Source organism: Poecilia mexicana, unplaced genomic scaffold, assembly GCF_051168715.1.
Source record: "Poecilia mexicana isolate PSO_F unplaced genomic scaffold, ASM5116871v1 scaffold_9, whole genome shotgun sequence".
In the NCBI taxonomy this organism is placed as follows: Eukaryota; Metazoa; Chordata; class Actinopteri; order Cyprinodontiformes; family Poeciliidae; genus Poecilia; species Poecilia mexicana.
This window is the reverse complement of record NW_028263378.1, coordinates 11,996,195-12,021,497: the sequence shown is the minus strand read 5'-3', so window position 1 is coordinate 12,021,497 and position 25,303 is coordinate 11,996,195. Positions and strand designations below refer to the sequence as shown.

The following is a 25,303-nucleotide window of genomic DNA, read 5'->3' as shown; positions in this document are numbered from 1 at the left end:
TTCCCTCATTGTTTTCACCTCGGGTTTCTCATCTAGCCACCCTGACGATGACTCAGGCCGGGCCAGCTGTTACGACACAGATCTGCCGGAACATGACACTCAGAGGCTCATGGCGTCCCTGCTGCCGGGCCAACCTGAGGACAACGAAACCTGCCTGGACGCCCCAGCTTCAGAGACAGGTGAAAAGCCCCTCATCCAAACTCAAATCGGGGGACCACAGACTTGGATCAACACAGACTTATATGCCCAGGTCAGCAATGTTATGCCATCTGGGGGGGTTGTGCTGTCCCCTGGCCAGCAACCTAAAATCCAGGAGAACACGTCAGGTTCAGAGCGGGAAACGCAGAAAGGAGGAAAGCAAAATGAAGATGTTGAGGGCATCAAGGAGCAGAAGAGAAATGAGCCCCAGTTTCAGCTGTTTGTAGTGGTTCCAGAGGGAGGCGGCTACACCGCCGAGAACAACACCCAACAGACCAGCACTCCTCCCAGCACTTCGGTGCCTGGGGCAGGGTACCAAACCATACAGCCTCAGCCAATGGAGACCAAACCTGCAGCCACGGGAGACGCCAACGAGTCCCCGTATATTCTCCCCGAGCCTTCCCAGTCTCAGCTCTTTACCCCTGTTGCAGACTACACAGTGGTGCAGGAGTTGGACACGCATCGCAGTCTGCTCCTTAACCCGCCTCCCAGCCAATCTCCCTCTTTGTGCCAGCCACAGCAGCCCCTCAAAGTCCCAATGCCTGTAGGGTATGTCACCCCCGACCTGCTGGGGAATCTCACACCATGAGCGGACAGGACCGTCAGACCTTAACTACAGGTACAGGCTTATTGGACAGGACGTCAATATGAAGTCGCCCGACTTGATTCCCGACGACAACCAAAGAAAACCTTAAAAACCTGCAGGACACTGGATGGAATGAGTGTGTGAATTAACCAGATACAAAAGGGAGATATACAGGTATATCTCAACAAATTAAAATCTAATTGAAAACTTTTTTTTTTCAGCAATTCTATTTAAGAAGTAAATGTAAAAAAAATTGAATAGCTTGATTTGACACAGAATGATACTGATCAAGCATTTGTTTCTGTCAATTTTGATGATTATGTCTTGCAGCTACTGAAAGTCAAAAATTTGGTTTCCCTGAAAATGTTAGCATTCTATAATTTCATTATTTATTGGCCTGATGTAATCATTTTTTACAACCTAAACTTTGGATTGCCATTGCCTTTAATCATCAAACTTGAAAAACAAATGCAATATATATATATGTATCTTTGTGTGTAATAAATGTACATGATATATGAATTACACTTAAATTGAATTGCTGAAACAAATTAACTTCTTAACAATATAGTAATTTACTGAGATGCACTAAAAACTATACCCTTACATTAGTCCCCACTTAATCAGACTCTTAATTTTTAGCCGAAACACACTGAGGGTAATAACATCACAAAAACATCATAAGCAGAATGCAAAGTTTGCATCAATGCATGATTGTAGTAAGTGAAAAAATATCCATATATACAGTATGTGTGAAAAATTGCCTTAGATTGCCTTACAGTCTTAATATTGAATGTGAAGTCAGTATATCAATGAGGAGAAGAGGAAGAGAAAGAGACAGTAGCCATGTTTTTAACTACACAGTAATTCGATTTTGACAATACTTGTTTTTTTGAGGTTTAATGCCTATCACATTTACTATATTCCAAAGTTTCCTATTTCACCATGTCATACTGATAGTACTTCACAAGAGATATATTTTTATACAAAACACAAAACGTTTGAGCAAAGCAATGCAGATTTGAATCTCTGTCTTTGTTTCTTAAAAAGAAAAAAAAGTTTTATCTTTTCTAGTCATTGGTTTTAGCTGCACCAAATGTCAACAATAAAACCAAAGTTAGGTTGACCACTAGGGGTTTCTTAAGGGTCACTAGGTTCCAATCAGAAATGCAGGGAAGTACTTGCAAAAACAAATGCAGATCATTTATATGAAAGGGAAACTAAAATACTTGACTTAATAATTCCAAGATTAATTTCAATTGATTTTGTTGGACTTGTTACTTTTAACAAAAAAAAAAAAAAAAAAAAAACAAACAACAAAAAAAAACAATGTAATGAAACAATATGTTCACATCAACACAGAACTTTAATCACTGACTGTAGTCAGTAAGGGTTTATTTACTCAGATTTTCCTTACATTTGGGAACCAACCTTTTGCCCATGTAGAGCCCCTCTTCCCACTGCACCAGGCCAATAGCAGGAGAGTAACATCACATTAGTAGATTGAGCTTGAGAGTACCTCAGCTGTTTTCTCTATGCCCCAAAAGTCCCGTGTAACTGTTGCTAAGATGTCATGAAGAAAGTGCACAGGTTTGTACCATATAACAATAGATTTTTTTTTTGTTGTTGTTGTTTTTGTTTACAATAGGTCTCCCAGCTATAGAGTAGTGCACACCAAGTTAGAATGTGGGACAACATAGCACACTCTGCTATTTCATGGGACATTTTCTGTAGATAATACTGTTGTGTATTTTAACCTGATGATATAAAGAACCACACAGAGAGTTTTATCACTTCAGCCTTTGCAAAGGGGGAGAGTCTCGGTGGTGCCTCAGGACAACTCCAACTTGTCCCCCTGCAGCAGCCTGGTTTTATTGAAAGCGGGATGGGGCGTCGGTCATAAACCAAAAACTTAAAGATAAGGAGTAGAGGGGTCTCTCTGAACTAGCTGAAACCGGTTTTCTCCGAGAACAGCATGATCCACCTCACCTTGTTTCCAGCTTAGATTAGAGAGACAAACTTATTCATGAGATAACTATTTGCAAAACTGACAAATACGATCACGCTGCAGACAAGCTGATGAAAGCACTCTGCTTTAATACAAAGTATTTTCCTCATCCACAGCAAGTCTGAATCTGATGATGGTGTTGCAGAAACCTGTCCCGTATTCCTAAATTAGGATGTTTGCTATCAAATGTCGTTCAGATTTGATCCCTACAGCAGCAGCAAAGTGGCTGAATATGAATAGGAGTGAGGTAGCATGACAGCAGGGTCCTGCTTGACTTCAACCTGAAATATTATTGTGTGGTAACCTGACAATATTCAAACATTATTTGATATCCTGGTTTTCAGAGGGCAGTCTTCTGCTAATGGAAGGCAAAAGGTGGTTCAACATGTGTCACAGAACCAGCAGCAGCAGCCCCAAGTTGCTTGACGGTACATTGTTTTGGTTCATTAAACAAAAGTAAGGGGACATACGTGTTATGAAACTGTTGCATTTTAAGGTTTCTGAAGAGGAATTGTGTTCCACATTGTCACTGCAGGGACAGCAACTGGAATAAGTTGACTGTGAAAGTGTACCATAGATGTTACTAGCTTACACAGTACTTATCTGCCACGTTCACTATGTAACAACATATGCCTATTGTAGTATTATGGTTTGTTTAATTGCTATGGTACTATGCTAATGTGATTTAGATTTCTGCATATCAGTTAACAAAAGGTACCTCTGCTTGCTATGTGTAGATGAATTGGTTTATATCGTCTCTGTGCCAAGAAACGGTTAAAAATCGACACAGAGCATGCGTGCATGTGTGTATTAGCGCAGTGCATAAAAGAACATTCCCTATTATAACATATTATGCTTAATGTTTACATTTAAAAAAAATAATTTTCATTTTGTGTGCTGAAAATTATTTGACATTTTAGTACAATTTTTAAATTCAAAATACATACCAGCATATTTTGAGCTCAGCATTCATAAAAAAAACAAGTTGTAGACACTCAACAAATTAGAATCTTGTTTGCTTGGCTTCAGGCTTTTTGTAGATAAAACATTTAAGGCTGTGTTTATAAAGAATATTCTGCCTAATAAGGCATTTTCTATTTGCTTTCACAAATAATGGTTAAAGTAGTAGTTCCCCCACTTTGAGACAGTAAAGGTTATATCAGTTTCTGTTCTACTCCTAATGGGATTCTTGAAAAGAAATCAGGTGCCACTTATGTTTCATCCCAAGTCCCGACTTAATGATTCAACGACATGCTCATCGCAAGCATAACATGAGTACTTATGTAACATCTGTAATTTATTTTAGTGGTTGTCCGATCAACATTGCTTTGTGCCAAGACAAAAAAACAAAAAAATAACATCAGGACTGATAGCCTCAAAATGACAGATACATTTGAGCTAAATTATAGTAATAATATCCAAATTTATTAACCTGCACCTGGAACTTCACCGTGAACAAAACTTTCCGAACAGTGCATAAAACCCCCAAAAAACACACAACCAGTCTATGATTTATGCTGCCTTCTTTCCTTTCTGGACATAAATATTCTGCATATATTGATCCATGTAGTTTTTTTTTTTTTGTATCAATCGGATCTACAAAGTGAGGTTTAAAATGTGAATTTGATGACTATATGCCATTTCTCTTTAAGAAATACTCAGTTCTCTGCTGCTCCTGCCATTATGTGGATGATACCAGCAAAAATTAGTGCTGTCGCAAAATGTCTTAATATGTTTGCTGGTGCTGCGCAAATATAAAGGTTTATGTCGAGGATCAACGCTGCTTGGTGCATGCATTTCTCTTTTATTCTGTTTTTTTTTTACGGCTGAGTTCAAGTCAAGAAAGAGCAGTAATCAGTGTGAAATGTTTTGTGATAGTAAAGTGTGGGTTTTGTTTGGGTATCTTGTCTGTCACAGTGTCCAGTGATCACAGAAGGCTCTCATTATGTTCATGTAGCAAGAACAGAGAATGGAGGACTTCTTTTTTTTTTTTAGGTAAAGCTGTGAATGTGTAACTGGAATACACAATGCAATCATAAAACTGAGGAAACGTTTTAAGCAGTGTTTGTAATAGTGGTGGCGAGATGAAGAAATTAGGAGGTGCTTTTTATTCTTCAAGCCAACTGTGCAGATGTTTACTACCTTAAGTATATATTTTTCTTTTTTCTTTTTTTTTTTTTTTGCCATATCGCTCATTTCACAGTGGCAGAATTGGTAGTTTGTTATTTGAAGGTTATAAATGTCAAGGACACTTTAGAGGAAGCACTTTGTACACATAGAGCATATATGTGATATTTAGAAATGGTATTCAGATTTTGTATCTTTTGCTAAATCAAGTGTGTGATTTCTATGTTACTACAGAATAGCATTACGTTTTCTGGTCAGCACAAAAATCAAACTTTGAGGAATCTTCAATATGAATAAGCTTTGATTTTGTTATACAGAGTTTATGTTTATATAAAAAAAAACGTATTTCACACTAACAGATTGCTAGATTGTTGTACTGTAATGGAGTATTTAATGTTTCATATAGAGTTTATAGGCGATTAAACCAGATAGAACATTTATAAAGTCATATTAAGTATATGTTGTGTGATATATTCATCGATTTAACTTCATGTTCTTGTTTGTGTCGCTGTGTGATTTCAGTTTTTCATGACCACAAAGAACTTTATGACAGGGGTGAATTATTTTTGCAATGATGCATGTTGGCCTGCAGCTTTGCATTGAAGGCTGACTCTTGTCATTCTTTCGAGCCTGGAAGTAATTTTGCTGGAATCTTTGGTGGTCGGTTAATGTTTTTGAAGCTATCAGCATCATACCCTGTACCGTTCAGTTTGTTAAGGAAAGTGCTTAATTCGCCACTTGACTTGAGGATTTAATTCAAATCAAGTACTGATTTGAGTAAATCCTGTGTTATTAGTTTTTACAATGTTCCATGGCTCCAGTCTGTCTTACTTCCTGTATGCCCTCTGCCATGTGTCATTCACCTCCCCCAGCAAACTGGAAACAAACAAATTAAAAAAATAATGTAGTCTAAGTTGATAAACCGGTCAATACTGGCTTCATTAATTGTTATGACTCCGTTTTGTTGTCTTTTTTTTTTTTACATCCGAGTTTTTTTTTTTTCTTCTTCTTCTTCTTCTTCGTTTTGCATCCGAGAGCCAATGTTCTTGTGTAAAAACTGCTGCTTTCCCTAGGGCCAAGAGATGTATTGATCCTTGAGGATTTGTCTGTTTTGTTCTCTTTTTGGTGTTGTATGTGTGATCAATAAGTTCTCAATAAAATAAATATAACGGCATCTTGTCCGTTTTTTTGTAACCTTTAAAGATGGATTGGGGGGGGGGTATCTTAAATAAACAAACTTTGAATTCTAATTTCATTATGTGGGAGCTACTGCCATTGAAAGTGCAATTGTTTTTTCTTATTTATTTATTGACTCTTCTACTTATTGTTCTAAGTAAATTGCCTTTTACACTAGTCCCCAAAACACTCTACACTTCACACAGCAGTTGGGGACTTTTAATATTTCTATAAATAAAGGTCTGTGGGGCAGTAGTACATTGAAATGGCTCCACAGTGTCCCTTAAACTTCCACTCCACCGACCAATTTTATGTGCTAATTTGAAAATTGGCACGAATATAGATAGTGATTGTAAATTTAACAGTGAATCAACCACTTTGGATCAAAGCAGCAACTTTGTGATCTTTGCACATGTTCTTTCTGATAGATATATAAATGTTTGTGGTTGACTTAAAGTCTTCATTGTATATTCTAAAGGTTACTGCTGATTCAAAGTGGTCAAAAGCTTGAACAACATACAGAAACGTCTTAGAGTAGCCTAAGTTTGCCATTTTGAATCAAAGCTGACATTTTGTGAACTCACTTGGGCCCTCTACAAATTTAAACTCGGCCTCTTAAAAAAGTAATTTACATATTTGAAGGCGATGTTGATTCAAAGTTTTGCTGTTGACTTTGCACCAATCTCTTAACAGTGGAGAAAAAAACCTTCCTCCAAACACATATTGATTAAATTTTCAGTGGGTGCTGCATAAACTGGATCCAAAGCAACTTGCAGATTTTTTTTAGAACGGTCCATTCTAGATTGTAGTCCTCACCAATCCTTTGCTGCCAAAAGGGAAGTTAATTTATCTCCATAATGCAAGATTAAATTTCACGTAATCTTGAATTTTAATTTGATTTATTGTTGTCACTGCACACATGTAAAGGGAGATTAAAACCAACTCCAAAATCAGTGCAAATAATGTAAGAAATATAGACAAAATGCTGCTTCATAATGACAAGCCTTCACTGAATATAACTGAATGTCATTTTTAAACTTGTCTCTCTTTTTTTTTACTTCCATGAATGACGAGTCCCGGTGTGTCAAACAGCTCAGTCATGACGCAGGCTTAAACACTGCCAAGGTACAAGGGCCATTTAAGGCACTTTTAAATCTCAGTCAATCAAATAGCAAATTGTTGTACATTGCACTTTCCTAAGTTACCCATAAAAATAAAAAAAAAAATATATATATATATATATATATATATATATATATATATATATATATATATATATATATATATATATATATATATATATATATATATATATATATATATATTTGATCATTATTTTTGGTCCTTTATTGACAGTTGAATCAATTTAGGACTCTTCAAATTGTGTACTGTTACTTTCATAAAAGCACACAAGCAGCATGCACTAAGATTCACACACAGTTTCAGAAAAGGGTTCTTCATGCAAATAAATATACTCTTTTGGAGTTCAAATCCAGTCCAGTTGATGTAGATTGTGCCCGAAGAATGTATTGCATTCATGCGTACGATGACTGAAGGGTGGATGTTTGCTCGTTCATAAGCCACACAAAGAGGACCTTCTATGTGATTTAGCTCACAAGTATGTGGTTCTCTGTCTGCTGCTTCTGATGGGGTAACTAAGGGAGGAAAAGCCGGTTGCAGAAGCAGTTGTGCACCGAGGGGAAAGCATATTGGACAATTAAGACAGAAGCTGTGTACTGCGCTTCTCTGTGTGGGGTTGATTGAATCAGAGAGGTGGCCACTCACAGCTCTTTGTCTCAGGACATTGCAGGTAATTGCCCATAAGTCACCGTTCCTCTGTACTGGATCTTCAGTCCAATTACGCCCACACAAGCTGTCCACCTCTGCCTCATTTATTACCTCCGGTTGCTTGTTGACCTTTTTAGACATACAGCCCAACAGGCAGTCCAGCTACATAACACTGAACACAGGGTATTGCACTCATAGACAGATATCAATGCTTTACTGATTGCATGGAACAAATTTGCTTAAGATGCTCATCCTATGTGGCATCATGATGGTTTTTACTCCATATTAAAAATATATATATATATGTATACTGACAACATATTTTAATTGCTATTCCAGGAAGACGGTTTTCTGACTGAGTTCTCAAATTCATGAAGAGGTTTTATTAATATTCAGCCGCTATGTTGATCAAAAACAAACGTGTAAAGCTGCAACTGGTCATATTTGATACAGACTTGTTTCTATAATCCTGCAGCAGTTTTCTGAAATGATAAGGTGTTGCATCCGACACCCCTACGAGCAACGACCGTGAATATTCTTACTTTTTCCAACATGAATTTCGACGTGACATGTTTGCGCAAGACAGAAGTGACCCTTGAAATGAAATGAAATGAGTCACTTTGGGTAATGACCTGAAACGATGAGGCTCTGTTTAAACAGTAATTGTGTGTGTGGCTCATAATAACTGTGGCAAGATCAGGTCAGTAAACAGAACGAACAAGTTGGTTTTATGCTGAGCAGATGCTCAACGCCATCTGCTGATACACTTGGGGAATGGCATCATTTCTTTTACACACACACACACACACACACACACACACACACACACACACACACACACACACACACACACACACACACACACACACACACACACACACACACACACCTCAAATATATTCTTGATAAAACAAAAATCATTACATCAGTGAATAGGAAAGGAGGTAGAATGGTGGATTACAGTGCTGCAGTCAATCTGTTGTTATTGCAGAGCAGAACAGCTCACACTACGGACAAAATCTCAAACTTAAAAAAAATGTGTTCAGTGTTTTATTGAAGTATTCACACCCCTTGAACTTCTATGTATTTGCCACATCAAAGCCATGCAATTTCATATTTTATGTTTTTCAAATGATTTTTATGAGATCATTGTTTGTTTTTTGTTTGTTTTTTTACAAATTAGAATCTGAAAAGTGTGGCATGCGTTCGTAATCGGTGCCCCTTTTCCTTGATGCCCCTAAATAAATGCAATCCTTTTTTTTTTCTTTTTTACATATTTTTGAATATTGTCAAGAACAGGCTCTTCACAATATTCTTTATCAATAACATAAACACAAATTACAATAGTAAATTTACCATCTTTATTAAACTTTCCATAATCTCATGTCCAGAAACCCCAACACAATGCAACTCTCTGCGCTAGCATCAGGATTTCCTGGTGACTGTTATCTTCCCACAGAAACCATCATTATGCACAGAGCTCATCACATCAACTCACTCTTGTTATCCCTTTCTCCCCATCCAAACAATATAGTTTCTTTTTTTTTAAAAGATGTCTTGAATAAATGTTAGTCTGAAACATTTAAAATATGTTAAAGCTCATGGATGTTATTAGTGAGAACAAAACAAGAAGAAATTCATGACAGTAACTGTTATCTTTTCAGGAATGAGCAATAACAACAAATCTAAACAATAGGAGTGCTTTGTAGCATTTGTTTTTCCAGAAATTAACTTGTGCTTTCTGCTAAAACAACTCCACAATGTCATTCTGTTTTCTTGTAATCTCTAAATTCTGATTTTGTGCTTTTTTTCTACTTGCAGATGTTTTACTTGTCTGAAATGTAAAAGGGTTTATAATGTTCTTAAACTACCTCCTTCTCTCTCACCTGCCAAACATCAGACAGACGCCACTAGAGCATAGTTTATGCATCTGGTTTCATAACGGAAGGCGAGAACATCATGAAGGAGTCAGTTTATGGACATAATATCCCACTGACCACCTGAGAGAGAGGGGGAGGCAATCCATGATAAAACAAGGCAAGTTAGTTGGAACATCATACTTTGATCGAATGTGAATGCCAAAAGTTTGAATATTACAGCTGGACGCATTTCTTGTTCTGATCTTTTCCAGCATTTATATCAAGGATTGACCTTCCCCCTCTCCCAGGGAAATACTTGTTGGCAATAAGAGCACTTGGCCCTGGCATTGATAGCTGACATCAGTTCCAGCTTACAGCTGCTCTCATGCTCAGCTCCCAACGCCGGAGGGTCAGGCTCACTGGTCTGGCTGAGGCTGCTGTCATTCAGCAGGAGGCATGCGTCACTGTCAGGTCTCCCTGACATCGGCGGCTGCCTCACTCGTGAGGCCCTGTCACTGTCAGGAGGCCGGCAGCCCCTCTTCACAGTGTCAGAGCCCGAGCGACTGTTCGCTTCCCGCCTCGCCAAACACCCTGCGTCAGTGTCAGCATCAGCTGGCTTTGGGAACTGTTTCGTTTTCTGAGCCTGCTGTTCCCTGTCAGGTGAACTTTGACTTTCACCTTCCCTTTCCTGCCACTCATGGCCTAACAGGGGCGGCTACGGCCTCCTGTAATAACTGCTCTGTGTCCACTGCTTGCTGTAGCTGTGGCGAGTCAAAGACATGCTGACCATGATCCTGCCCAGCTCCCTGCTGACTTTGCTCCAAGTCACCCTGATGACCATGATGATCACCGTGGTGCCTATGGTGGTGATGACCATGCTGACCATGATGGCCATGACCATGATGGCCATGGCCATGATGACCATGACCATGATGACCATGGTCATGATGGCGACTGTGGTCATGTTCTGTGTTGTCTCCTACAGCTGCGGGTCCATCTGCTTCAGGCTGTGCATTTGGTGTTGCTCTGCATCCCTCTGGAGTCTCAGCAGTCTGCGAAAAAAATCAGAGAATGCAAAAAGGGTTTTATTTTTAATTTCCAGTACGCACAACGTGTTCCTGTGAAGTCATTTCACCTCTTTTACCTCGTGTGAGCAGGCGCCACACATGCGATTGCAGTAGGCTTCTTTGATTGCACTCTCAATATGGCCATGTCCAATAACAGAATAAGGAAGGGAAATATGGTGGGTAAGACGACCGCACCTAAGGTTACAGAGATTAAAAAAAAAAAAAAAAAAGCATTGTGAGACAAGGGATAGTGTTTAACTCCAAACTCCTCCACTCTGTAAAATACATTTGAAGCACATAACAAACCTGTCATAGATGATGAAGTCATCTTTCTTTCCATTCAGGGCCTGCCAAACATCAGGTTGTTGTTCACCCTGTTTGTACAGTGAGATCTTATCTGACAGCCTCTCAGCCAGCATGGGGTGGAGCCGCTGCGCTTGCTCCCCCTGGTGGTTGATGACCATGTAAACCACATCATTCAGGCCCTGAGTCTCCAATTTCTGGCGCAGACCATCAATTCTGTGTGGAAAATGCATAATGGAACGTAAAGTTGATTTGTATTAGAAAGTACCATGTTTATTAAGAACGTAAGGAAGTTGTGTTTGAATATTCATTCACTTCAATATTCACTTTTTGGACAAAGTAATTTTTTTACTTTTTTTTCAGAGGGGTGTAATTTATTTCTTTAGATTTTTTTTAAAATTTTATTTCAGAACTTTATTGAACCCCTTTGATCCAGAATTGTGCGTTTGAACACTAAATGAATATGTCTTCAAATAATTGTATGGAATCATCTACCTCTGGTTTGATAGGATTTGTAGTCTTACTGTTAGAAGTGTATGAAATAGGTTACACCTGCTACTTTTTTTGCGGCAGCCATGATAACCTACTGAACTGGCTGCTTGCGTCAGGGGGTGTTCTCCTAGTATTTCCATCTTAAAAGTGGATTTGTAAGCCTTTCCAGACTGAGAGATCTCAATGACTTTGTTTCTTGTCTGATCTTGAGTTACTTTAGGTCTGGGCACATGTTGGTTTTTGAGATCTTTCAACCTACTTAATATAAGACAGGTTCTACTTAAGTGACTTCTTCATTATTGCTGACCTTCCACATAAATTAAATGTGGCAGCAGTCAGGATTTCAGTTTGAGTGTTTTTTTTTGTTTGTTTGTTTTGTTTTGTTTTTCTTCTGAGTTGTACTTCACTGCTTACTTTGGTATTTTTTAATTAAAAGTTAAAGAAAATAACAAACTGAGGCTGATCCATACCTGGAGGCCTGCACCAAGCAGAACAGTCAGCTGGCTTTTAACAGGGCCACCACTGTTACTTGGCCTGCTGTGCCCTTCATCGGTTCCACCTCCCCGATCATCCAGGTTGATGGGGGCTGACAGCGAGGCCCGCCGCCCTCACTCTCTGCACCGCCCCCATGGAGCAGGCAGAGAGTGAGGAGCAGGCTAAGGCGCACCCACATCCCTGTGGCGCCTCCTCCCTGCCCCAGTCTGGAAGCACAGCGGGTAGGAGGGGTGAAATTAAGGAAGAAGTAAAAAGCAAAACGGGAAGAAACAATTTTGTCAAACTCAGCAGAAAAAAAGCTAGATAAATGCATATGAAGTCAAAAAATAATGTGGACAACAATATTTCCCCCTTGAGTTGATCCCACTTCAACTGCATTAAAACGTTCAAAAGCACTGAAAGATTTTCTCAAAGTTTCACTTTATCTGTATGTTTATCTATATGTTTATAGATGATGTTTGTACTGAAGCAAAGAGAAAAAAATCTATCTCTAATGTCAAGTTTTCACTTCTTTTCTACGTACACGATTGTCTGAAAGTTATATCAGAGCAAAATTACAAGAGCTAAAAAACTAAGTTATGTGCACTTAGCAAAACGTTAACAATGTCAAATACATTCATTATGTTAAGATTGCTCTATTCATGCAAAATAAAGATCAACGTTAACACAAGCCAGAAGATTGTTTTGGGTGGGGGAATCGGCCACTTACCCCTTGTTTAAAATAATGCTTTGCCTCTGCTGTGCTCTGCTTCCTCTGCAAGCCTTCGAACAAAAACATGCCTCCTCCTCCTTTGCTCCCCCTTTTTATACTCAGGCTGTTGTTTTTCCTCTGTAGAAGGAGGACAAAGTTCAGTTCCCTCTGTCTGCTGATGCCAACACTTTTCTCTGGTTAAAAAAGTCACAGTGCATGAAATCCTCTAGTTAAGAGGAAACAGAGCATGAAAAATGTTTTGCAGCAACTGAAAATTTTGAGGGAACAAATGTGTGTGCAGGAAAAAAAAGGTTTTTGCTTGACTTGTTGATGTACTCTATATCAGCTGTAAAGAAAAGAATAGGGATCAAATTGGATTTGTATTTATTGTTGTTATGAATGTAAAATAAAACTTTGATTAAGACCTGAGGAATCATGTATTAATGTCTTGCAGCAGTGGAAGACGTGAAAAGAACCAGGGGCAGGACTCTGGAGGCTGGCCAGAATGTTTCCAGATAAACACCAGTGGAAGGGGGTTTCGCAATATGCACAAGTTGCTTTGCTTCAGCTATCACTGGAACAAATGCTTCACTTTAATGCACAGATGTAGCTTGTAAACAAAGTATACATGTATAGAATTGCACAGACTGCTAGTGTGTCTGTGAAGAACTCAACTGTACATTTTACTTATTGGAAAGATCTGTTACCTAAGACTTAATATGGAGGCTAATAAGAGAATACCAAGGCAATAAACTGACGCAAAGCAGTAATCTCATTGACACTGAAAGATAATATTATATAAAGTAGCTGTAAAGACTATCAGTATGCAGTCAGGCAATTTCATCCCCCCCATGAAGGATGGCCAACTGTGAGAACACTGCTTGGAGATAAATGAAGACAAGAACAATTTAACAGAGTAGTATTAACTGACAGCTTACAGTAGTTTAGACTTAACTTTTTGCTGGAAACTTAAATGACCGAGTGGTCTGAAACATTAACCAATCCAAAGACATTGCAACAGGCTTAAAATCCAGTAATCATGACTCGGATGACTGAGGATTATACACAGGAACTTTCCAAAGCCAGTATTTACATTACATGCGTTTATATGTTTTGAGGATCACTAAACTGGTCTAACACCAAACTGTGCCAAGATTTCACTTAGCACAGTTAGTGAAACCTTAGCTCCAAATGGATCCCCTCGCATATAATTTTTAATCAAGATAATTGGAGGGTCTGACATTAATTGATCACAATCCATTTTATGTCGACAAGAAAACCAACATTTTCAATTCAAAAACCCTGCCATTTAGGTTATTCAATCGTCAGATTCATGTAAAACACTATTATAAATGTTCAGCATTCAAGCATTTCAAGATCATTCATATAACTTCTTTGAAGAACACTTCTTTAGAATTTTTAACTTTAGACTCACATTAGTGTTAAGGATGTCAGTGTTTGCTGGAACATGTTATGCATTGAGAAGCCAGTGAAGACTTCAACAGCTTTGATGACAGGCCAACTCCATTTGCACAAAACAGCAGTCTTTTCTGTTGCTTGTGTATGTTAGTTGTGTTTCAGATTCCCATGTATATATATATATATATATATATATGGCTGCACACTGTGTCTTATAAATAAATTCACTGTAATTTAATGATTAAGGAATGGAATAATTATAACATTTGCTGAGTTGTTTCTTTATGTTTCTTTATGAAACATAAAAAACATGTAATGTTTAACATATAATGTTAAACATTAGTGTAAGTAATGTTTTTATAGACCCAGTGGCGCTTGCTAAGAATTGCATAAGATGCAAAGTAAACAGTGCTGTTTGAAAACAGAACAGAGTAGGTGAGAACTTGTTTTGCAAATGTGGTTCTGTTGTGACTAATATCTATGAATGCAACTTGATCAGCTTAGAGACATGTGGCAGCTTGATCTGAGCTTCAAAGTATCATGTCATGTCTGAATTAGTTCTATTGAGTTACTTATTTACAGAGCATATGCCCAGTGCCTTTTTAAACAGAACAAGGTGACCTGGAAAACAATATGTAAAATAAATAGTAAAGACATAAAAAATTTTCTACGATTGAATATTTCTACTGGGATTATTGACATAGAATTCACACTAGATGTTGATAGCAAAATAAATTATCGGAAACATATTGGACTAACATGGTAATTACTATAAATATTTAATACTCAAAAAACAGGATATGTAAAATGACATAGAACATTAAGAAATTAGTTAAAATCTGTCAGTATTTAGAAAGCATACATGCTGCTATATGAAAATCAATACAAGCTGGTTTAATATTAACTGAAGGCCTATAAAAAGATTTCTTATTATCAAGGTTTTGCAAAGTGTTTGGATTGGTAAAATTATACTTATTATCTGTGTCACTTTAGACCTGTTCCCATAACTTGATTTGCTTTGATTTCTTTTTATGTATTTATTACTTGCGTCCTTGCTGGTGTATATTTTAAGTCAATGACTATATATATATATATATATATATATATATATATATATATATATATATGTATATATATATATATATATATATATATATATATATATATATATATATATATATAATAGTATTATATAAATGAATCAATATTATCACTCATGGGATTCAAGTACTATTGCTTTTCAAAAAAGTTCACCTTCCATATCAGGACCTTTGGTTCTGAGTACAGGTAATCCAGTACTCAGCTGGCCTCAATATACTGCTAAGACATCACTGTTGTGTGGTAATGAGTTGTAAACTGATTACATGTCCATCATAAAGATATAAAATCTTTCATCTTCTAGATTCATAAAATCCTTACACTCTGAAAAGCATGTTTTTTATGATCAGATCTCAAGCTAAACATTTTTAAATAAGCACTGTGATGTAGTAAGTAATGCTAAACTTAAATAAAATGTAAAGTGTGTAATCTTAAACGTGATGCAAGCATAACAGTCTAATAAGCTTTCCATTAGACTGTAAGTTTTTTTGTGCACACAAGTGAGCTGATAGTCAGTTTTTGATTGTTTCGAATCTAAAAATATAATTTGAATAGATGATTCTCATGAAATATTTACATGTTGCTGTTGCACATTTTTATGCTCAGTTAGTAAATGTGTTTGCTTTTCAACCGACAGTGGAGGGAGAGCAGGTTGGTGTTTATCTGCAGTTCTGGTTAGAGGTGTGCATACATTCATCAGTGTGTGCACATTTGCGAATTAATTCTAGTATGTCAAAGAATAACCACAAAAAAGGAGCTGAAATAAATGAAATAAAACCATAATTTAAAAAAACTAATTCAGAACCAACACACATTTAAAAACTAGATTTTTACATATATATATAAAATACACCTACTAAAAGTTATAGTTACAGTAGAAAATGTTGATTCCCATTTGTGATTTCTTGGCATTTACCTTTGTCACTAAGCAACGCCACAAGGCGTCCTTCTTTTTTTTGCAAAGGCTTCTGGGAAACTGAGGCCTGTGGGCCATAACGACCGCCCTTTTTCGAGCAACGAGAGTAGAACAGCGCCGTGGGAAATATAATCGCAAAGCTACTTTTTAAAACTGTGTACAACTACTTGAGGTATGTCAAGCGATGCGTTTCAACGCATTCTTCGACCCACAATAGTTAAAATCAGGATATCTGTCTCGTAAAAGTGTATTTTAATGCGCGGATTGATGACGTAATGTTGATTGTCAAACGCGAAATGGCGAGTGTGCTAGGAGGCCCGTTAGCAGCAGAAATCAGGATTTTTACTACACTTTTTCACTTAAAAAAGTGTATTAACAATCCATGGAGACCGTTATTGCATTTTATCAACGCTGGGTAAGTTCAGCAGTAGTTGTATGCGGTGGTTGTGTGTATATAAATGTAGATTTTATTCATGTCTGTGGAGCAGGGTACGAAATTAAGCTAGCAAGGAGGTTTAGCTAGTTAAATAAGCTCCATGTGTGAACAGCAAGGAAAGCAATTTCTTTCTAGAACTCAAGTTTTTTTTCCGAAATTAAACCTGGCAGGGTGGTAGATGTTTTAGTAGACATACTACTAACAAATAGCATGTCATTAGTTGGATGTAAACAACAAAATTATTCTATAACAGACATACACTTGCTAAACAGAACATTACAAAACATGTAATGCCAGGCTCAAAATGCACTTTAAACATTCTACGGCATATTTCGTGTAATATCCAAAGTTTGGCTTTTAGACCAAAACACTTTTTATGGCAATAAGCCTGAACTAACTATTATAACCATTGTGTCCTTTCTATGGAAATAATTCACAGTGCTTTTTATGTAATGTGCATGAGATATACATGTCAGTTTTAGGACAAAGTCAGTACTTCACATTAAGGAGAGAGCAGACGTATATAGGCACTGGTATCACTTAATGGGCAAATATAAGATGATTTAAGTTATTAATTACACATTTTAATAAGGTACATTTAATCTGTTTTGTTTTGATGTCCTTTGATGACACAGGAGTGGCTTCATCTAGGAGAGATGATTAGTTCATATTTCAACTCTAATCTTATTAGACAATTATCATTACTGGTAGCCAGTCCTAGTGTGTGTTCCCTATGGAGTTAGTAGACTCATATTTTAACGGTGAGATTGCCACTACCAATCCCGAAACGCCTCTCGCTTTTAGCGTCTTCTTTCCTAAAGCTAATTTTAGCAGTACTGTTTGTCTGTACGAGATGTCAAGTAACTCTGTAATAGCTTCTTGACATCCACATTCAGAACTGCCTGTCCATGTGCCTCCGTTTTTGCAGGGCAGGGTCGGATGAAAGATGGCGGCGGGGGCAGAGGTGGAGGTGAATGGAGGCAGCGAGTACCCGGGGCTCTACAAAGTCATGATGGACAAACTAAATGAACAGCGACAACTGGATCAGTTTACAGATATCACTCTCATAGTGGACGGTATGTACAGTTATAGATTTATATGTTTTCTTCCTGGAAATTATTTGTATGGTAAAACACTATTGGGCTGCAAAGTTAATTTGCATATCGGTTGCTTGTTGCAGGACACCACTTCAGAGCTCATAAAGCTGTGTTGGCAGCATGCAGTCAGTTTTTCCACAAGTTCTTTCAGGATTTCACCCAGGAGCCTCTGGTGGAGATTGAAGGTATTCAGTGTTTCTGTTAAATCCCAGTTAAAGAATGAGCAGCCATGCCTTCACATAGAAGCAATGTCAACTTTGAAAGTGAAACCTTTGTGGGTGGATGTTGTTGTTACGGTTTCAAGTTTTGCTCTGGTAGATAAATGATGTCATAGCATTTTGTAAATTGGGTAAAAAAAAAAAAAAAAAAAAAGCATGTTAACTATGAAAACAATAGCTAGTATTTTTGCTCCTGTTATAAACTTTTAGGTGGACAAAAATGTATCTTTTATTCATAAGATACAAAAATGCAGTTAGATGTTTTGTATTCCATGTGTTTTGTATTATATACTCACTGGTCCTCTGACTTTTTATAGGAGTTAGCAACACAGCTTTTCGCCAGCTGATGGAGTTCACGTACACAGCCACACTAGCGATATCTGGGGAGGAAGAGGCGCTCGATGTGTGGAAAGCTGCCGAATACCTTCAAATGCAGGAAGCCATCAAAGCACTCAAGAAGTAAGACATAAGCAGAATAACCAGTCGTCTTGTACTGATAAACTCTCATGCTTGAGTGATGATCATTAAATAACAGTGTGATTTTTTCTTTTTTTTTTTCTTTTTAAAGAATAAATTCCTCAATGACAACAAAGAGCATTTCTAAGAAGAGGACGATTGCAGAGACGTCTAATGTGATCACAGAAACCTTACCGACAGTGGAGGGAGAGCAGGTTGGTGTTTATCTGCAGTTGTGGTTAGATGTGTGCATACATTCATCAGTGTGTGCACAAGTTCAAATTTACTGGTGATGTTGTTAAACATGATTGTAATGTAGTTAGTTCATCCTCTTTGTGCAAAACAACTAGACCAGTAACAGGTAAATGATGCTACCCTGCTTTAGAGTTGGTTTTAAATTTTTCCCCTTTGATTTTCCAAACCTTTTTCTTGCTTTTGTGCCAAACAGCTCAATATCTGTCTGCTCTGGCCATAAGACACAATATTAGAAAAATGGCATATCGCAATATTATTGCTGAATATTGCAATATCAGTTGTGATTAACCCAAATTCTCACACTTCTTGTTCTTTTACATCATCCTGATAACTCAGTTGTTCTCCTTGTGCTTTGCATTTTGTCACTAATGTAGGCATTAAAGATAATGAATAATCATCAGAGCTGGAAGACGTTGACTTTAGAGCAAGAATTGGTTTCTTGATCGGCATCTTCTTAGTCAGTGTTAACTGAAAATTAGTTTTTTTGTGGACAGTGACACTGGAGATAATTAGTGGCACCTGAGACCCTCATTATAACTTCCTTTTACACAATTTTTCAGAAGGACGATATTCTCAAACACACAAATATTGGGATTTGGCGTGGTTAACTTAGACTTACATAAGGCTTATGGAATGGCCTTGACCTAAACTCCAAATGTCTGCAGAGAGCAGACACTTGGAAATGTCTGCTCTCTGCAAATCAACCAGCCAGTTTAAATGAAATCCGACATTTTTGAAAAAAGTGGGCCGGTATCTAGCCAAAAATATACCAGCTTGGCAGCTTGCTAAAGAACATTTAATGAAATATTAATGGGCATGCTGTTTATGAATATTTGATTCTTTACATAAAATTGTTATGCAGTTAAAAGTAAATCTATAGTTTTTTCAACTTTTTACAATGAGCTTTTGGTTTGCAAAAATCACCAGAGTTGTTTCTTGTGACATGAGTTCACTTTGAAAATACAAATACATTAATAAAAGCCATAAGCGCATGACATTTAAGCTGATTATCGCCTTATTTAAAGGTATGAATTAAATGCTTTCCTGTCCTCTAGGTGGAGATTGAAGTGGTGGAGACCAGCCTGGAGGAGGTGGTGGATGGAAAGACTGTTCAAGCTGCATCAGATGACTCTGCTTTGGCTCTTCTAGCTGACATAACTAGCAAATACCAGCAGGGGGAGCCAACAATTCATGTGATCAAGAAGGATGAAGAGGTACATACTTTGTATATTATTAATTTCTTAAATATGTTTGTACTTGGGAAAAGCATTCACTACAAAAATCAGTGTTTACTTTCCAGGAGGTCCTGTATCAGGAGGAAACCGTGACAGCCTCCAAAGTACTGGAGAACGTTGAAGTCGTAGAAGTCCAGATCTCCCAAGGAGACATCTTCCGCTGCAGCAAGTGCGACCGTAGTTTTAAGCTGTACTACCATCTCAAGCAGCACCTGAAGACTCACCTGGGCTCTATGGAGAAGCCTCATGTGTGTAACCACTGTGGGAAAGCTTACACACGGGAGGGAGCCCTGAAGCAGCACATCAGCACGTTTCATTTTGACGCCGAGGAACTGTCTCGAGGGCAGAAAATTCAAAAGAAAGTGCACATCTGTGAATACTGTAAGAAGCACTTTGACCACTTTGGCCACTTTAAGGAGCATTTACGGAAGCACACTGGTGAGGTTTGAAATATGAAACCAAAACAGCTCAATTTAAGTTACTAATTTTGTCTGGACCCTATTCATAATTTCTTATTTATACAGCCATTCTATAATTATATATGTGCAGCATTAGCATTTTTGGGCTTTTATATTTTCAGGTGAAAAGCCTTATGAGTGTCCAGATTGTCATGAGCGATTTGCAAGGAACAGCACATTGAAGTGCCATATGGCCGCCTGTCAGAACGGAGCAGGAGCCAAGAAAGGACGAAAGAAGCTCTACGAATGCCAGGTACAGCTTGCCAAAGTTTTCTTTTTTTCTTTGTTAAAACAACGTTTTAATATTTATCTATGTAGAAAGAAATGATGCTCATACATCTCCCACAGAAACCTCTGAATCTGTAAACCTTTGATCTGCTGTTGCAGATCTTTAGCTGGTTCAAATCTTTCTTTATTATTATTTATAGATCTTAAAATTCTTTTTTTCTAGCTTTGGCAGAAATCAGAAATGTTTATTTTTTTCAATAAAATGCTTTAATGGTAAAGAACAAAAAGAACAGTGATTTTTCTCTAAAACGGCTGAAAGCTACACAGCCGTCTGTCTCAACACGCAACGTCTAGAGACGCAGTAAAACCCTTCATGTTTAGGATCTGAGATATCTGCAATTAAACACAACTGAAAACTAGGGCTGAAACGATTCCTCGAATGATTCGAGTACCTCGATTACTAAAATTCCTCGAGGAAAATTTACCTGCCTCGAAGCTTCGTTAATTTATGTTTTATTAGTTAGCGCACCGTGTTCCGGCCGGGACTTCATTTGCGTTGCGCGGAGCTCTCACTTCCGCCTCTGAGTTGTTGACAAAAGCTAAGTCTCAGCGGCATAAAGTCCAATCTTCAAGATTGGCCCGTGGGGATTTTGTTGATTGATGATAACGCCCGACTTTTTATCGTTTTTGGGGAACCAATAAGCATCCTTAAAATGACTGGGGAATGCCTGGAGTACGGTAGCATTTCTCCTCCGGGGCTGCTGGTTGAAAGCGAACGGCGGGAAGAGCGCTGAGGTGAGCGGATAGACTGAACAGGGCGGGCGGCTGAGTAGCTGATGCTTACCGTGTAAATGTAGCTTTACCGACTAACCGCACAATAAATTTCATATCCCGGTCTGAAGAAACGGGTGGCGGAGCGCATCGTACATGGCTGGTAGATGAGTTTCTGAGTGTGACCAGTGAAGGTGTCGTAAATATCCCGTATTGCTTCCCCCGTGTTCGTCCCCCGGTCTAACGGTTCGTCAGTCCGCTGGTCTATTTCCTCCCCTCCACCCATCTTACGTTCGTTCATTCGCCCTCTCCTCCCACTCCAGGCGGCATTTCCCGTATTTTCAAACCCAAAGCGTGACAGGTTAGGTGGCAAGGTGAGTTTAATTAATCTATTAAACTCACTGAAGATGAATACATAAACTAAAAGCTGGATTGTAGACATTTTTTATAAGCATATTTGTGAGCCTGCCTCTTTGTTATTAAATTCAATATAATTTCAGATTTTTCTATAACTTTTCTTCTGGTTAACTTAGAAAGTGAGCTATTATTGTTACAGGTTAGTTTTCTAAACTACAAAAAAGCAACTGTTAGGGATGCTCAAATATGAAAAATTGGACTGATATTGATATCTGATAGTAACACCGGTATTATGCCAGATTTACCAATATTTCATTTTATAATTTTTTTTATCCGATTACTCGATTAATCGTAAGAATAATCGATAGATTACTCGATTACTAAAATATTCGTTTACAACAGCCCTACTGAAAACTCTTTTCAAAGACACTTCAATAATTTTTTATTGTTTATATTTTCAATGAGATTCATTCAGAAAAATAATAAAGGTACAATTCAGTTTTTGTTGTTCCCTTTGAATTCTTTGAAAGCTTCAAACAAATGAATGTATGAGTATCAGAGACATCATCACAGGGCAGTCGGTGTTACACGGGAATAACAGGATTTTATTATTTTTTGAATAAATACAAAATGACTACAGCATTGATATTTCAAACTGCCTTCTGCATTTCATAGTGACGTTTAGTAAGACTAGTATTGTTAGTGCGGTTAGTGTTACTAGCTAATTACTAGTTAGCTGTTAGCTGCTGTAAATATTTTGGAAAACATTGACAGCATTTCCTAATATAGCATGTTCAATAAAAAAAATTAAAAAAAAACTCTTCAAAAATTTAAATACACAAGCATTGCAGTTGTGAGTTTAGCTTCCTGGTTTCTCCTGAAGTTTCACAAAAATGGAGGCCAGAAGAAACAGTCAGCATGCTCCTGTAGAATATAGATTTTTGTTTTAGAACTTTTTAATTGCTTTCTGTCCTTAGACTTCATTATTAACACTAATACTGAAAATATCTATTTTCCTTCTGTACAACTACAGTAACCATGGGACATTATCAAACACAAGATTTGCAAGTTCAGTACTCATTAATTTGCCAGTGCACTAATTGTTTTAGCATTGCCAATGGGCATTTGTGAATGTAGTTAAATCTGCTGTGTATACAAATATTCACAAACGTTAAAAAAACAACATCTTAATCTTTTTTTGCACCAGTATTATTTTGTAATTAAGTAAGGCTACAAGTGTTGACTAACCTTAATATATTTAGATTTTAAATACAGGTAAACAAGTTGAATACTGTTCTTTATACTTTGCTTCTGCAGCAGAAATGCATAACATCCCAGTATTAATTCGCTCAAATCTTTAATTTATCATTAACTCTTCAAACCTTTTTTTTCCCCATCAGGTCTGCAGTAGCGTCTTTATAAGTTGGGACCAGTTCAAGGAGCATCTTATGTGCCACACGGGGGACAAGCCGAACCATTGCACCTTGTGTGACCTATGGTTCACCGACGCCAAAGAACTTAAAACGCATCTCAAGGACGTACATTCTATCGAGGATAAGTCTATGGAGCAGGTGGTCCTCACCGACTCAGCCGCGACTGCCGCTCTCACCATAGCGACACAAAGCATAGGAGGCACTGAAACCGTCCTGCTGGACGATGGCATTCACGTCGAACATGTTACGGTGGAGCCTATGGACGTAATGCAAATGGAGGAGACTACAACAGTTGTAGTGGAAGATGGAGGAGTGGGGGGGATATGTGAGGAGGACCTGGAGAGACTAAAGCAGGCTGGCTTGCAGATCCAAGTGGTCCATGTGAACACAGCTGCAGTTGATGAGCACCAGGTGGTCAACACTGAGGTGGAAGTAGAGATTGAGGATGAAATTGTGAACCTAGAGGAAGCTGAACAAGCAGTAGCTGTATGAGAATAAAACAAGGATTGTCTTAATGTACCTTAAAAAAAAAAGGTATTTCCATATCAAGCAGAGGAAAGTTTTCTACTGCAGACACCTTATTTTTTTAATGGAATCCTGCATGTGGGATATACCACATATCTGTATAATCACCTGTCACATTGAACGTCCATGTCTGAACTTCTCTAAATCTTTTGAGAGATTTGCAATATCAAGATTTCTTACAAATATTGTATTTATTTTTAACATGTTTTCCACCTCACAACTTGAGTCTTCAGGACTCCAGCAATCCATTTTTCTCTGCTTATTTTTTTCTCAATAAATTGCTGATGTCAAATCAGATCACTTGCCGTGTGCTTTGGGAAATTTGAGATGTTGGTAAAAATTTGTAAATTAGAAATTTGACTTTCAACCAGTGGTTTTTTTCCTTTTTTTATGCCTCCACAGTGAAAAAAAATTGATATTTTTGTACTTTAGGACTTGGACTTAAGTCCTACTATTTACTTTAACACACTACAAAGTATTCTGTTTTTAAGCAGTGGGTGAAATTCAAGGATTTCAGCTTGAAATAATTCACAAAAAAGGATGATTGAAACTGAATAAGCTTTAGGAACAGTCGCAATTAAAGTCTTATTTCCACTGCAGAAGAATAGCCACTCGCTTTGATTTTTTTTTTTTTTTTTTTTTTTTTTTTAATAATTATCCCCACTGTGTTTGGCAGCACCTCTGTCTCATGTTGTATTTATGTATGTATATGTACTAGCAGGCATGGAAAGTCCATACATATTCTGATCAATCTAACTTCCATTTATTGAATCTGGAATCTCATTTCTCTGCTCATGATTTATGTCTCCCAACAATAGCTGTGGGTCAAAACATGGACAAAGACATCAATAGCTTTTCCTTTTTGACTGGTTTTACTTCACTGCAACAGACTGGACCATCTCATTAACCAATGATATATGTTAATATATAATATTAATATTAATACTGTAAAGTAAATGACAAAAAAAAAACACTTAAGTGGTTGGAGTACTAATAAAAGAGCGACTGGAGATATAAAACCCCTCAGGTATAGCCAACAGAATCAAATTTGCTTAGAGTTTTAGTGAAAAGAAAATACATTTGTCTCTAAAAATATTATAAATGTCATACATGCAGGGTTGCCAACAAATTTAACAAGGGTTTTAAGACACTTCCAACTCTTGTGCCAGTCAAATTTAAAGTAATAACTCTCTAAGCTCCTAGTCCCTTGACCCCACGCTGAACCTCTGATGTGGTCCCCTTACAGTCATCATGGGATCACGCTGCCTGACACATGCAGCTTCAATTACCTGCCGACTCCCGCCACCTGCTATTTGTGTAAGACGGCTCCCCTGCTCTTAGAATAAAATTGGTTCTAATTCTTCCTTCTCATTGGACATGGTGTAGCGCTGACGCCGTCGCTGATTGGTCCATCCGCCCGTCCTTTAAGTGGATTTCCTTGACAACAGACAGATCTGGGCAGCAGTTGCTGCAGAAAGCCTGAGCGGCCAATGTCACCGGGCAGTGGGGATAGGATGGATTTGGCACCAAGGTTGGTAAACATGGCTGTCACGGATTCACGAAGATACTGTACACATCCAAGTAAGATCAATTTCCATGTGTAGGCTCAGC

At 37.8% G+C, this 25,303-nt stretch overlaps 3 protein-coding genes across 4 annotated transcripts in view; 2 read left to right on the top strand and 1 right to left on the bottom strand.

Moving 5' to 3' along the window:
* The window catches only part of ghra (growth hormone receptor a), a 32,014-nt gene extending 25,921 nt beyond the window's left edge, over window positions 1–6,093 (top strand). Inside the window, exon 10 of the mRNA XM_014982745.2 lies at window positions 37–6,093. Within this exon, the coding sequence (XP_014838231.2) occupies window positions 37–787 (751 nt within the window). The 3' untranslated portion in view covers window positions 788–6,093. The remainder of the gene's footprint in view (window positions 1–36) is intronic.
* Window positions 6,094–9,229: 3,136 nt separating this feature from the next.
* Window positions 9,230–12,917, bottom strand: selenop (selenoprotein P). Its single transcript, XM_014982743.2, has 5 exons — window positions 12,809–12,917; window positions 12,075–12,305; window positions 11,116–11,328; window positions 10,887–11,004; window positions 9,230–10,794 (listed from the first exon to the last, which is right to left on the bottom strand). The coding sequence occupies exons 2-5, from the start codon at window positions 12,275–12,277 to the stop codon at window positions 10,159–10,161; spliced, it is 1,170 nt and encodes a 389-aa protein (XP_014838229.2). The 5' UTR covers window positions 12,278–12,305; window positions 12,809–12,917; the 3' UTR covers window positions 9,230–10,158.
* A 3,383-nt stretch (window positions 12,918–16,300) lies between these two features.
* On the top strand, window positions 16,301–23,989 carry zbtb35 (zinc finger and BTB domain containing 35). Of its 2 annotated transcripts, none has more exons than XM_014982741.2 (9): window positions 16,301–16,395; window positions 17,588–17,735; window positions 17,840–17,941; window positions 18,292–18,433; window positions 18,543–18,645; window positions 19,741–19,899; window positions 19,986–20,358; window positions 20,501–20,631; window positions 23,135–23,989. In XM_014982741.2, the coding sequence occupies exons 2-9, from the start codon at window positions 17,606–17,608 to the stop codon at window positions 23,657–23,659; spliced, it is 1,665 nt and encodes a 554-aa protein (XP_014838227.2). In that variant the 5' UTR covers window positions 16,301–16,395; window positions 17,588–17,605; the 3' UTR covers window positions 23,660–23,989. The 2 variants fall into 2 exon arrangements, with proteins under 2 accessions (XP_014838227.2, XP_014838228.2); XM_014982742.2 differs by lacking the exon at window positions 16,301–16,395 and adding an exon at window positions 16,462–16,638.
* Window positions 23,990–25,303: the final 1,314 nt, after the last annotated feature.

Coding starts and splice junctions, on each gene's coding strand:
- zbtb35 (XM_014982741.2), top strand. CDS start 17,606: ATGGCGGCGGGGGCAGAGGTGGAGGTGAATGGAGGCAGCGAGTACCCG. Junction 19,900..19,985: donor TGATCAAGAAGGATGAAGAG/GTACATACTTTG, acceptor TTTACTTTCCAG/GAGGTCCTGTATCAGGAGGA. Junction 20,359..20,500: donor GCATTTACGGAAGCACACTG/GTGAGGTTTGAA, acceptor TTATATTTTCAG/GTGAAAAGCCTTATGAGTGT.